Source organism: Neolamprologus multifasciatus, chromosome 18, assembly GCF_963576455.1.
Source record: "Neolamprologus multifasciatus chromosome 18, fNeoMul1.2, whole genome shotgun sequence".
Taxonomy (NCBI): domain Eukaryota; kingdom Metazoa; phylum Chordata; class Actinopteri; order Cichliformes; family Cichlidae; genus Neolamprologus; species Neolamprologus multifasciatus.
In genome coordinates, this window is record NC_140456.1 from 9,259,398 (window position 1) to 9,274,144 (window position 14,747).

The 14,747-nt window shown below is 40.4% G+C and overlaps 1 protein-coding gene across 7 annotated transcripts in view; it reads left to right on the top strand.

The window, feature by feature from the left end:
* cadm3 (cell adhesion molecule 3) overlaps positions 1-14,747 on the top strand; it is a 106,554-nt gene that overhangs the window by 55,696 nt on the left and 36,111 nt on the right. For all 7 annotated transcript variants that reach the window (XM_085141480.1, XM_085141482.1, XM_085141483.1 and 4 more), the window contains exons 4-5: positions 6,006-6,158; positions 12,260-12,397. In XM_085141480.1, the coding sequence (XP_084997606.1) occupies positions 6,006-6,158; positions 12,260-12,397 (291 nt within the window). The remainder of the gene's footprint in view (positions 1-6,005; positions 6,159-12,259; positions 12,398-14,747) is intronic.

Genomic DNA, 14,747 nt, shown 5'->3' on the forward strand with positions numbered 1-14,747 from the left:
TTCATATTGAACAATATGTTTTTAAAATGAAGCTGGTGTTGTTTTCAATAAGGCTAATGATTGACTTCATAAACTGATAAGGGAAGCTTTTACTGTGGCCCTAAATCAAGTGATGGCCTTTTTTAAAATAGATTTAAGCATTTTCTGCAGGCAGTGGATTTGCCGCCTTCTGACCATTTATCAGAATGTAGGTTTGAGGCGCTTCTAAATTAGCTTCATTTTTCAGACCGAGAGGCTACGTCCATCATTGATATGCAGTGTATATTTTTTTGCCCTTTTGGCCTCCTGACAGGCTGCTAATGCCAAGCTATGTTTCTGTCATATATCCATACCACTGAGAACGTTAACATCTTAATCTTTGCAAATAGTGCAGAGTTTTGGATATTCTGCTTTCTAAACATTCGGATTCAGCAGAGGAGATTAGAGCACTGCCTTCCTTTGGTTCAGAAAGTTTGAAAAAGGTCTTTGTGTGTTTAAAGTTGTGGAGTCTAATCTTAGATGTTCAGAGTTTCATGTCTGTCCAAGCTTTGGATGTGTTCCAAATGTCAGCCACCTGTGAGTAAATGAACAGGCCTTCACTTCTGAGCTATATTCCTCTACCATAAAGCAGCCACACTCATATATAACATTTGCGCCAATCCAGTTTATCTCAAAACTAAGAAATTCATTATATCCCTTAAGCGAAGGAACAAAACCCAAACATCAGTGTGTGACCTATTGACAGACTATTTTTGTTGCCCACATCACCAAGGCACAGCACATGTACAATTTTCAGGTGCTTCTGGATCGATACGTCCCCGTAACGAGATATCATATCGTTTTCGAAAATCCATCACACCTGTACTGGCCAGAAATATACATCGTTTATAATGAAAGAAGAAATAACCCCCCAAAAAAGAGAGAGAGAGAGAGAGAGCGTAAGAGCCTGGAATGATTAGAAATGGGTGAGATGTAAGAGAGAAAGACGAAGAACAAGATGTGGGGGTGGGGGGATGAGTAGAGATGAGGGGAAGAGAATTAAGGAGACTGATAGTTGAGCACAAGGTCCAGGGGGCATGGATAAGTGTTTGTGTGTGTCTGTGTGTGCGAGAGTGAGTGACCGTATGCCTCACACACACCTACACACACACCCACACAGAGAGGGTAGCTCATGAAGACAAATGTAGTGACCTTGCTTAGTGATAAGGCATGAAGATAAAGTAGTGTTGGATGAAATAACGGAAAAAAAAATGCCAAGAGAAACAAAGATGTGTGTGTGTGTGTGTGTCTGTGTGTGCGTGTGCGCATGTTTGTGGGAGTGTGCAAGACAAAGATGGGAGAATAGACAGATGGAGAGATGAAGAGAAAGGGTGACAATAGTGAGACAGAAAGAATGACAAAAGGGTGATGAGACAAGCAGCCACAGATGTGGCTCAATACCGAGAACGCCAGATAAACAATAAGAAAAGAAAACAGAGGCAAGACAATATGAAACTTGACACACATGTTTGGACTGACCTACCTAATGCTCTCTCTTTAAGATTTCCAAGATAAAATAGCTTCTTACCCCCTGAAACTCTTGTTTTTGCTGACCACTTGTAGTTTCTGCAGGGTTTCACCTAATACACTGAAATCACTGATAAGTGTGATTTGTTAGAGGTGCAAGATCAACAGGAAGAGGTTAACAGTGTTGCCAAGTTAGCTGTTTTCTTCCTAGATTTTGTGACTTTCAATACCTTTGCTCTTTTGTGAGCAAGTTATAGTGACAAAAGTATTCTACTTGGGCTGGTGTTTGAGGAGAGGAGAACTATATTTTTTAAAATAAGGTGGTCGACCAAAGAGCCAGACAGATGTGTAAATAAGCTGTACATGTACCTACCTCCTGTCCACAAGTTTTTCATTTTGAACTTTAGCTTGACCATTTAAATTCAATTATTCTTTCTCTAAGAACACATTTTAGCAGAGTGGGTAAACTCTGTTTTTGGATCCTTCCATGACTCTTCCACGACAGCTCAAATATATATTTTTTAAGTTATAGGTGAATAATCTGAAGCAATTAAAACACTTTATAAAATTATAATAGCTTAAGCTAAAGCTAGTTAACTTGAATTTTTGACCGGAATCAGCCAAGAAAAGTTCTTCTGCAGGCAGTCTGTGTGACCTGCCAGGAGGTCCCTCCAAAGCAAACCTTGACTCTTAGCAAACATCTTGGTCGGAGAGCAGGGTGATTATATGGTCAGTTATTTTGACTACGCTTTATAAATGAGTGGGGAGGGTGCAGTAACATGAATTTTAATGGTCTCTAGAATATTAAAAACCTGCACATAATTAGCAGTAATAGTAAACACTGCTTAAAAAGTTTGTCTCAAAATGAGATTTAAAAATTCATGTTATGGGTAGAGAAAATCAAGAGAAAATACTAATTAGGCACACTTACATCTTTACTATGATAGAGTAAAGATAGATGATAGAGTAGAGTAAAGATATCTCTCGACACTCAAATGGGTATCGAGAGATATCTCTCTCGACACCCATTTGAGGCTGATGCACCTCTGCTGTCCAATTTTGTATTTTATTGAATACTTTTCATGTGAAAGCACACATCCACTACTCTTTCTATTGCTGGATCTTGGACTGGATCTTGGACTGACAATGGGCTGCCCTGGCAGCCCATTGTCAGTCCAAGATCCATTCATGATTCTATTCTAAGAATCATGAAGATCCATCCATGATTCTATTCTAAATTATGAATAGAATCAGTGTTGTCACTGATTCTATTCATAATTTTTTCATGACCAGAATTTATAGATGCAGCTGTGGAGGGTGTCAGCTGCCTTTATCACGATATACATTTGAAAATTAGCAATAACGATTTAACTGACGATATAATTGACACTAGACAAAATGCTTTACAACTCCACAACTTTATTAGTGCAAAAAACCCCATCAGTGTATTTTCACTTAAACAAGCAGCTGTTTTTTATGTGCATTAAAGTTATATAAAAATGTAACAGTGCAAATTCCTTGCTCACAGTTGAACCAAAAGGCATTTCCAGTGGAAATTGGCCGACATATCCTCAGCATAACCATGTAGAATATCCACAAAACTTAAAAAGAGATTATACACACACAATACGGTAATTTTATGTTGAAGCACAGTACGTATCACTCTGCGTGGCGCCTGCCTAATATAGCCGTAATGCTCCGACAATCCATCAAGCAGTGCGGGTTCGTAGCTTAGCAAAGTCTTACTAAAACATTTGACAGATTTTCGAGCATGACATAAAATCGTTTCGAGGTCAGTAAACACAACCAGAATTCATACATAGGGCACACGGGATTATAAGGAGCACTGTCGATTTTCAGAAAATCAAAGGATTGATTTTAAGTGTGCCGTATTTTCCAAACAACACAGTAATAACGACGGCCGCTGGAATGCTCTACCAAAAATAGTGCTTTGTTGTGTATCTGACGGACAAAAGCCAAACCAGTTCCACACCACTGAGGTTGCAGCATTTTTACAAACCAATTCTGGTTCATCCGTTTCATTTAACAATCCACTTTCGCTCTTCTCATTCTGCGTTGCCGCCATGTGCGTATGTAAACATAGGCACTGCGTATGCGCGTTTTACCCATATTCTATCGCGATATTTCATTTTCCTATCGTTGCCCAAAATTACACCGATATTACCGTGAATGGTATGATATAGCCCAGCCCTAACTGGGCCCAGGTGGTAAATGAGGCCAATGAGCAGACGCTGTGTCCTGGGGAGAGAGAAGAGCAAGAGAGAGACAGAGGGGTGGAGCAAGAGAGCAAGAGGCGGAGAGAAAACACCACACCCACAGAAGGGCAGTTTCAGGAGGCCCAGCTAGGGCCGTAACAACCTCCTAGTCTGGTTCTCAGCTCCGACTTTGTGTTGGAATTGAGTTGCTGCCCAAGTGGAGTAGTATCTCTCATTCACAAGAGAGCGAAGGAGGGCGTGTGGTACTGGTAGACATAGTGGTGCTGGATTGGTCTTTCGCGATGACGAAACAGCTGAGCGTGAAAGCTGAGCTGATTTACATTTCCATCTTCATCTAAGGCAACTAGCTGTGGTTAGTGACTAAAATCTCAGTCATTCATTCCCAAACCACTTCAACCACCAGTTGACTTCAAAGTGGGATATTTTGGGCATGCCTAACCTGGAGTAGGCTCTGGGGTAGACCCAGGAAAAATGGATAGAATAGCTTAGATAGCACAGTGTCTCACCAGAAGAGCTGAAGGAGGTGACTGGGAAGAGGGTAGACTGAGGCCCTCACAGCTAGGTCTCGTAGAAGCAGTATATGATGGTTGGAAGAATGGATGGATCCTTCTAAGGATTGAGATCCTTGTCTTGCTCTCCTCCTCTCTTATAATTATTCTGTCTGCACTGACTTTCCATTTTATTGTAGTTAAACTAACATAGCTGTCCTAGTTTGAAACTGGGAGAAAACACAAAGAAGAACTTGCTAAAAAACAACAACTTTGAATGTGTTGAATGTGAAAACAAATCTGACTATTCACTGTACTTAAGCATGATGGCTTTTTCCAGGTGTCTGCTTTATCATAGCCTGATTGTTTTGCGTTTAACCATTATTTGCAGAGAGCCAGCTCTGCACAGAGAACAAAGCTGAAAAGTTTTTCTTGAGACAGAGAGATAGACAGATATACATCTAGATAGACAGACAGATAGGAAGGCAGGGAGACCGGCAGCAATCACAGCGCACAAACACTGCAGAGGTCAATGCTATCACGGAAACGAGCGGTTATTTCGTAGCATTTCATCATCATCATCTATCTCGGTCGCTTGCGCTCTCTCCCTCTTTCATGGCTGGATTTCTCATTGATGACAAAGCCATTTATGTCTCTCTTATTCCCCCTTCTCGCCTCCCTCCTCTTTATCCCCCCCATTCCCTTTCCTCTCCCTTCTGTTCTTCCTGGTCTCTCTCTAACTCTCCTCGCTATTTATGCTTCCTCTGTTTTATTTTTCAGCTTTTTTTTCCCTCTTGTACTTTTCCTCGTCTCTCATTCTCAATTTGCGTCTCCTTTCCATTCTCTCTTTGCTCTTTGTCTTCCTTTGCCTCGTTTGCACTTGCATCTCTATTTTTTACTCCTCTCGCACCTCATCTTCATCACTCGTCCTTCTCCTCTCCGCCTTACATCATTTTTTCTTTTTCTAAACACCTCTCCCCCTCCCGCCTCCTTCTCATTTTACCTTTCTCTTTCCCATGATTTAAATTCTGCGGATCATCTTTCTTGCTTTCCTCTTTGCTTCTCACTCTGCCCTTCCCCTCCTTGCTCATCCTCCTTAGCGCACTTTCTTTCTCTCTTCCCACCTCCTGTTTTTCCTCACTTCAGCTCCACCACCCCTTTCATTATTGTTTCTTTTCGTACTTTTTTCGAACTTGTGCATTTGCTGTTCCCCCTCATATACTCCTTACAAACATTTATCAGCCTTTTCTTTCCTTCATCTTCACCATTACCTTCTTAACTATTCGTTTCTCCTCTCTCCCTATGTACCTTCCTTTCTAACTCATTCCCCTCCTTCTAACTCCCATTTTCTTGTTCTCTCAGTCTTTCTCCCTACTGTCTCACCTCTTGCACACCCTCCTCTCTATCACCATCCTCCCTGCTTCACTTTATTTTTTTTTAACTGTCTGTGACAGTATTCTTTCTTCCCATACCTCTGTCACCTCCCTTCTTTTTTCATAATTTCTTTTATCGCATCCTTTTTCCTTTCCATTCTTGCCTCTTTCCTTTTCTCTGCTGTGTTTGATCATGCTCCCCTCTCTTCTGTCTTCTTCCTTTTTTTTATTTCTTTCCCTTTTATTTCATTAAAACAAGAAACCCATATATAGCAGTCATTGAAAAAAACACTATTTAGCTCTCTAACTAAAGTTTAAAGGCAAAAATAACTGATAAATTAAACAAACACAGCTAATACAAGCTGAATCTCCTCAAACACTTTATAAAGTACATTTCTAATAATTGATATTCTCTTCCTCAGCGCTGAGAGACAACCGCATCCAGCTGTATCGCTCGACATCCACCGAGCTTTCCATCACCATCTCGGAGGTGCAGCTGTCTGACGAGGGAGAGTACACCTGCTCCATCTTCACCATGCCAGTCCGCACCGCCCGCGCCACCGTCACAGTGCTAGGTGGGTCACAAAAATATGTATAAAGCACACACTGTCAGTCACTCTTCATATTGTGGGAGAAATCTGTCATTTTGTATAGAAACTGCTTTACCTTTGATACTGTCAAACATATTTTTATATGAACTTATCCAGAAAGAAAGCTATGTCTTAACTTGGTAAAGAGATAAAAGGACAAAAGTATAAAAGAAAGACGCTTTGCTCATTTTTTGATTTCAATAAAACCTTATTTACTATAAGTCTAACTTTCCTGTCTCCTGCATGTCCTTGGATCCTTAGGTTTTCATATTTTTCATATTCCTCTGTCTCTTGTAGGCTTTTCTAAAATATCTCTCTCTTGTTCACACCCAGGGCTAATGGTCCACAATGGCATTCTTGTCTCCATTGTTCACCCTCAGCTTGCCTCTTTTGAGGCTGATTGACATTTGTACAAATCAGCTTGACTGCAGTCTGTCTTAATTTGTGACAAATTAAAATGGATTATTCAAAGCTTCTGACATATGCTATTATCACCCCACTCAGTTTTCGTGTTGTTTATTCCCACTTTCATGGGAAATACTACTACAATTATTCCAAGCTGCATTCAGAGTGCACATTCAGAAAGTAAACGCAGGTGTTTTAAATTGCAGAAAACTTGACTTGTCGAGCTGTAAACAACTGGCTTCAATTCATCTTGATACATCGCCGTGGTATTTTGCTAGTGCGACCTACTCGCAGAGTTTACCCCCATGCTAAATGAAATTTTCCTTTGTTAATGTTCAGTTTAAGTCAAACTTGCTTGCACTGGTACGCTAGCATTTTAATGCTGAATCTTCACAAAGTTTGGTGAATGATTAAATAAATATGTGTTTAATTTGTGCAGTAAAAGACAGAGAGATCCCCACCTTTAGTCCAGAGTGTAAATGAAGTTGGAAAAGCACCTAAAACAACCATTTCCCGTTAAGCTACCCAACTGCAAATCAAAAGGTCTACTCTGCCAATCTTCTGTGCCACTAAATAAAACAAGAAAACATATTTAAATATTTAACAGAACATCTGAATACTAGTACTCAATAGTCTTCCATGTAATCGTTTCATACTGTTGCTTAAATCTGTGCATAAGGTTGTGGAGATATTATTGAGAGATATTATTGCCAATAAATCAAAGAATTAAAAACATCCAGATTTTCCAAAATTGAAATAAAGTTTAGGTCACCAAAAAGTGAAAGGTTATGCAAGTTTAACAGAACAGTTTGCACAATGATAAATGTGTTATCTTCCAGTTCCTACAGGTGTCCCAGTGTTTGCTGCTTTGTTTTTGCTTCTGTCCACTTCATCTCAAACCAGATCAATGACTTTTAAGTCTGGTCTTCCATCATTTAAAGACTACCATCTAGTTCTTTTCTCTAATGTTTTGGGTCATTACCTTTTTGTAGAATGAGCCCCAGATAAACCAATGTGTCTTCCGCTGCCTTTTCCCCACCATTCGGACAGCAGTATACAGTACTAAAAATACATCAAGGGGTGTCATAACAGTTTCTTTCAACATTGCCCTCATATGGACACAGGTTTAGGTAAGTAAGCTGGGGCATCTATAAGAACTGTTAATTTAGTTCCACATCTCCAGGAAAGCATTACATGAATAGGTTTGTAAGCCGTGAAAGAAGTCTGTTTAATCGGAAATTGAGCTTTTAAAATCTTTTTTAGCTTACTTTTCTACATTTTGGTATTTTTACATTGGAATTAAACTGCACATATTAGCGCCCTCCCTCCCCCCAAAGAAAAAAGAAGTCAAAATAAAAATAAAATTGAATACATTGGTGCAATCTGAAGGGTAATGCAAGTGTAATGAATGCCTGCAGCCTTGAATAAATTGCCATCATCCCATCAGTGGAGAGTAGGCTGTTTTATTGATTGGATATTGGCGTAATTGGCTTTGGACGCTCTTTCAGGTATTGACTTTTATTAGCTGAGTTTTTACTGGTTCTCTGTGTCAGCTTATTCTGTCTATATTTAAATTAATGATTTTACTTTGCATGCTTGGCAATAGTGGAATGCACCAACGCATAAACAAAAGAGAATTATTTTATACATGGAAAAAGCAGCTGGCGGGATATTTCTGGGAGGCAATGATGGACAAATTTACAGCCAACACTTAAGGGCATCTAGTGCCACTTCTAAATTGGTGTGTAATGAATTTAAGTCATTATTTGTGCTGAAAACTCTCACATTAGTATGTATTCAAGAAAGTGGACTTCCATTACTTCATTTTGCATTTCCTTCTAACATAGAGATAGAATTAATATTTACTGTAAGTTAATTTGTGATATTGAAGAGATGTAATTTCCTCTCACTTTTTTTTGATTCAGCACTTTATAATTTGCCAGCAAATTCCTGGCTGAAAAACCAAGCTGCAGAGGGTTTCGGCCTAATTTGCTTGGAGAATGCACTTAGTGGAAACAAGAGATTTACATTTAGGGTGGGGCAAGGCAGCCTATGATTGCTCTGTGATTGTTCTGTGGCTCAGCGGGCAAAGGCTTTTTCCCCATATTTGAAATTAGTCAATCAACAACACCAAAATGATGGATTCAATCACTATTGTTGAAACGTATCCCAAATGTTTTGTCAGTGCTACAATATTGAAAATAATAAAACCTAGTTCCCCTGGACAACATAAGCAGTGTGCTCAATAATGATTTTTTTTAATTCATGGGGGGGGGGGGGGGGGGGTGTATACTTTGAAGCAAGCATGAGGGTGGGTCCACTTGGCTTTTAGGAGCCAAATTAACCCGAGAATCATTTCTCAGTATTTTCTTAAATTTTGCAGTAATTGTGTTTCAAGCATTTTTTATTCTCTGTAATTGACGGCTGTGACACTGTATTCTGCGTTCAATAAATATTTCATGGCTCCTGAGAGGGAGCCAACCCATTAAAAATGTATGGTAAAATGTCTAAAAAAACGCATGGACCCCTATGGGAAAATCAAGCAAAGATATCGAGTTTTGGCAGAGCAGCGTTTGTGTGTGCATGTTTCATCCTTGTTTCGACTTGTTCTGACCGTCGTGCACAATCACACATCAGCACATAACTGGTGAGCGTGGCCAGTTTGCATGTGTCTGTGAGAAGGAAACGTGTGACATGCCTCCGCTCTTGAGCTAACCATAGAATAATTTATAATGACTTTATTCTCTTTTATTCTACTTGTAGAGGAAAGGGTCTCAACAGGACTTCTCCAGCCAATTCTATATATCCAGTATTATTCCCTTATTAATATTCAATGCTACTTTACTGCCAGAGAGCTTCTGCACACAGTGCACTACATCAAATACCGCTACATTAAAAATTGACCACATTTTTTTTTTTAATGTATACCATGGCTAGTTCACAGCACTTTTTTTTGGCACTTCTGTTCATCTTTTTGCAGTGGTTTGTACAAAATACTATAAATACATTCTGTTAATCTGTTTTCTGTCATTTGCTGTTTCCTGAATTTTATGAATATTTTGGAACAAAACCTAATAAAATATACATTTTCTTTCTTTCCTTTATGCCCTGGTCCTAAATCCATCTAATCTGTTGGCTTAACCATCTCCACTTGTGCTCTTTCAACTCTATCTCTTTCTCTCCTGCTATATAAGCAACTCTGTCTTTCCTGCCTTAATGCATAAGACGGCAGTTTGCAGTCAAACCGAATGTTTATTATTTGCAAAAGCAGAATGACAGTAAGCGCCGCCAACATTTAGAGAAATGTGCCGCCCGCAAAAGCTGCAGATGGTGTATTGCAAGTTTAGAAAATTTTCTCCTCTTACCTTCAGCCATGGTGGTGAAGAAAAGTGGATACTGAAATATTTGGCAGAATGGATGTTTAGAGTCTTTTTTCTGCTTGCATTGTTTTCACTTGTGCTCCAAGTTAAAATAGCAGTTAAGCAAAAAATGTGTTAAACCGACTGTGCCAGAATCTGGAAGAACACCCTCTGGGAGAGTAGCATGAAATTTTGGTTTGGCAGCAGGGCATCTGGTGTCTCACTTGGCTAAAGTTTCTTTTTTCTTTTTCACCTGCCCTTTGGCTCATGCTGTGTTTCTGTCCCTCTCTTTCACTCCTGTAAATGGTCATCCAGGCCACCAGTATTCTTGCACAAATAGCGTTCACCTTGGCTTTTAGATAATGAATCCTGGAAGTTGTAATTAATATTGTATGCAAAATATAATCTACTTGACATTATGAGCTGACCTGAGAATGAATGCAATGCTGACTGAAACTGTAGGAATACATACATGCAGAACCCTTGCTGCTGATTTTGAAGGGATAATGCGTTATTATTATTCTCACTGAATTAATTGCTTTTCCATGATCATCAGTAGACAGCCGTCGTGCCATTTGGGGCTTCACTGCGACTGTTGGAATACTTAATATGTGTGCCACAAGTACTGTTGTAATGTTAAGTTAATTAAGGATTTAATCGTTTTCCTTTGGGAATATTTTCTTCTATATTTGGTTTCTGTAAGCTACCGTCGTGTTTTGAAGTCTTGTTAAAAATGTGGTGAGCGTTTCAAATTTTTCATGAGACTGTGAAATGCGCAGGAGAATATGACCTTTTTTTGTGAATAAAGAGAAAAATTAGACAGAGTTAAGGGTTTGTTGTATGTTTTTTTGTGTAATTACCCAGTGAAATGTGTTTTGCAGTTAATTCAAACATAAATTTAAAAAAAACAAAACACTTTTTTGCAATAAAAGGCATTGCTATAAATTTCCTTACAGCCCCATGCATGGGCTGGGTCCTTTGCCAGTTTTATAGAGACGAGTTTCTTTCCGAATGTTCTAAAATGTATTGTTTGTGCTAACACCAACATCTATTTCATCCGATGTATTTTCCTCTCACTGCATCAAATACTGGCCTTCTGTCAGATGCTGATCGTGTCCCTCTCGGCAATATTGGACACTGATGGATCACGGCCATGTTTTAAAAAGTGATAATGTCTGCTTTAGGAAGCTGCAAAGGTGAAGGTTTTCACAGGTTTCTTAGCCAGGAGACTGCAGTTTGTGTCCCATTTGGAATGCTGTGCTTTGCATTTTTCCCTTTATTTTCCCTCACTGATTTGTTATCATCTGACTCATATCCACTACTTTAGACACTTAAAACTGCTGGCCTTGGTTCAGTTGGGTTCAGGAAAATATTGTAACATGTGTTAAAGTACATGGCTAGGCTGCTGCCGCTGCGACTCTGCCCCGGATAAGCGAAAGAGAATGGATGGATGGATTGTGTTAAAGTATACCCCTTCACAACATCAACCCTGCATGTTGAACAATTACACTGGTCATTTAAATATGACACAAGCATCCCTAAGTGACAGGTTGGGAGTGAAAGATGTGAGACACCAGCAGCTTTGACGAAAACGTCAGTATTTGACAGCCTAGTAATGAGAATGAGCTGTTTAGTCACAGCAGTTCACCAACTGAGCTTAAATGCTTCTGCAAGTTATGCCATCTTACTGCTTTTCAGACAGGCATGCAGATTTCTTGTTTTCTCATTTTATTTCAAAAGACAAAACAAAAAAACTGAGATATTTGCTCTGGGAAGCTGGAACTGGGGGAGTGTTTTGCCTCTGGGCTGCAAACATTAAACTCGGATGCCCATTCAGCCCAAAGAGGTGTAACTATGCTGTGTTTAACTAACAGAAGCAAGTCACTTCCTTCTGAGACTGAAACAGTCATTATCTGCACATCCTAATTGGTCGCCTGTTAGCAAAACTGGGGAAAAAAAATCTCCAGTGCACCAGTCATGGCAGATACTTATAATAGAGACAGCATGTTCTGATTCTTCTGGAAGGTCAAAGCTGCTGTGAAATGGTTACGAACCATATTGGGTGCAAATCATAGGAAGCCTGCATCATTATTTTTCTCCCAGCTGGATTCTATCAGAGCTTTCCAAGTTGCCCAAATAGATTCAAGCTTGTCTGCGATATTGTGGATGCTGCTGCACATTTTGCTGATAGGCCACAACTTTGCAGACACATGCAGTACTTGTTAGAAACTCAGCAACTGGCCTTAATTTTACAAGGTTAGCCCTGCTGCATAAAAGTCTTCTCCTTCTCTCTTTCTAACTCTAAAACTCTTTACTCTTTAGGTGTGCCCGGCAAGCCTCAGATCTCAGGCTTTGAGCATGCAGTGAAGGAGGGGGAAAAAGTCACCCTGACCTGCACCAGCACTGGCAGCAAACCCCCCGCCACGTTGCACTGGTACAAAGGAGACCAGCTGCTGAAAGGTGAGAGATACGGACAGTGTGTGCAATGCTTTGTGTCTGTCTTTATAATTTTGTGTTATGTGCACAAGGATGTTGTGAGGTCAAGAAAAATGTGTGTTGCACGTGTTAGTTTTTGTACTCTAGCTTGTACTCCTGGTAAGGAGTGTATGGGTGTGGCTGTGTGTTTGTTTAGGAAAGCTTGTGTGTCATTATGCAGCTGGAAGGATACTCTGAAGGAATGCAAGGATGTGTTTTTCACTTGTGGTGTGTTTGTGTGAGGTTTCTGTGGTCACAAGTGTTTATGGGTGACTGTGATCCTTGATTGTACGCTGTGTATGGGTATTTGCAAGCGCGTATGCGACATTGGTGCGCATATGCATCACGTTTGAGCATTTGCAAGATCATGCTGCGTGTGTATTGTGTCCTTGCCATATTGCCTGCTGTCTCTCTGTGTGCCCTGAACCTGTGTGTGCATATGTGTGTGTGCATGTGCGAGAGCAAGCTGCTTGTGAGCCCGAGTCCAGAAACGTGCTGCGTGTGTGCCCTTCTTTCCCATCATTCTTTCACACTCTGATCCTCTACTGACACATGTATCCAGGAGACGTGCATGTGGTGGCGTTTATTATATTTTGTGTGTGTTGTTCCATAGCTTATTTGCACAAGTGCATGTGTATGTTGAGCCGCAGCATATCTGCAACTGGGAGCGACACAACAGAGAGCAAGAGATAGTGTGGGTCGGATCTAGCTAGGGATAACGACAGAATCCAGCAATAAAAGGCAGGGTGGAGGAGAGGATGAAGGGATGAGGTTGAACAGAGAAACCGAGATAGGGAGAGCTTTGCATGAGGTCAGACTGACTAGTCTTTTGTTCCAGATAGACGGGAGAAATGAGAAGGGAAGAAAGAGGAAGAGGCACAGCAAAGACAGAGAGGATGTCATGAGAGGACAAATTAACTGGCTTCTTCCAAACAGATAAGCTGAAAATCAAGGAGACGATTGGCAGCTTCTGACTCACAGTGGTATTGGCAGTGCTTTCGTTTCTCCAAATTGCAACCATCTTTCCCATAACCCCCCCTGCTTCTTGTTTCTAAATCAGTCAGAGGTTTTCTGTTTTGCTTTACCGAGCAGAACAAACATGTTTGAAGTGTTGTTTCTGTCGCCCTTTCGCTCCTTCCACCATCTGCCCTCACACGAAAAAAAAAAAGCTTTAAGCTCTCATTGTCCTGGAAGAACAGCGCTCTCTATCTGTCGTCACAGCTCTCCAACAGATGCCGCAAATCCTACTTTATATACAGTACGCTGCGGTGTTTACACTGGTGAATCGTCTTTAGGAGGCATTTTTACAGTAATTACATTAATATAATAAGATAAAGATTTATTGATGTAAAAATGGACGCTCAGGCTTTGTAATGCAAAAATGCCCATCATTTGCCCTGATGCTTTGGCACTGTGTTAGTGTTTGCTATAATTATGGATTGAAAGGACTCAAAAGAATGGACTAAAGCTACAAAGAGAAGGAGTAATGGGAGAGCTGCCCGCCTGAGGACAGATTATCTGGTCCTTTTGTTACAGCTGAACTAAAAGCAGGAGACAGAAAGGAAGGAGAAGAGTGCGGAGATTGTCGCTTTTTAGAAACTGGATTTCTGTTTAAAGGCTCACTTCACCCAAAATACAAATAGATGCTTTTTTCCTGTATGTACCTGTAATGCCACTTCAAAACATTCATAGCCCAAATACTGCTGTTCTGTTTGATGCCACTGCCATCACAGAGATACACACAATATTGTCCTTGTCACTAGTGCCATTGTATACAGAGAGATAGCACTCCTTTTTTGCAAAGTGGCAACATTTCCATTTAGAGGCTGGAGTGGTGGTCACAAGTTTGCCAGCCAGGCTTGGGACTTTATTTTTAACTTTAATGTCAATTACTTATTGGATTGTCTTCCTCTTGCATTTTAATTTTCCTTTTACTTCATAATTATCATTAGCAGTGTTGGGACTAACGCATTATTAAGTAACGCGTTACAGTAACTACGTTACTATTGTGGTAACGAGCACGGTAACTAGTTATTATGCCAAAACCAGGAACGCGTTAGTCGTTACTAGGATTTAGATAGGGTCGTTACTCGTTACTTCGTGTGGTGGCTATCGCGGAGCTTCCACAGATTCTGTAACATTAGCAAGTGGTGGAGGCAGCAGGTGGAGGACGCAGAAGGAAAAGAGACCCGAGGCGGCCGCCGGTCCAAGTGTGAACTGAACTTCAGGTAAGAAGTTATGACCTGCAGTCTATCTGGGTCAGATATAAACCAAGTTTAGGTGGAGTTTATTTTCGTTGTGCTGACTTTTTCCGTACTGCGTACTAGCTAGCATG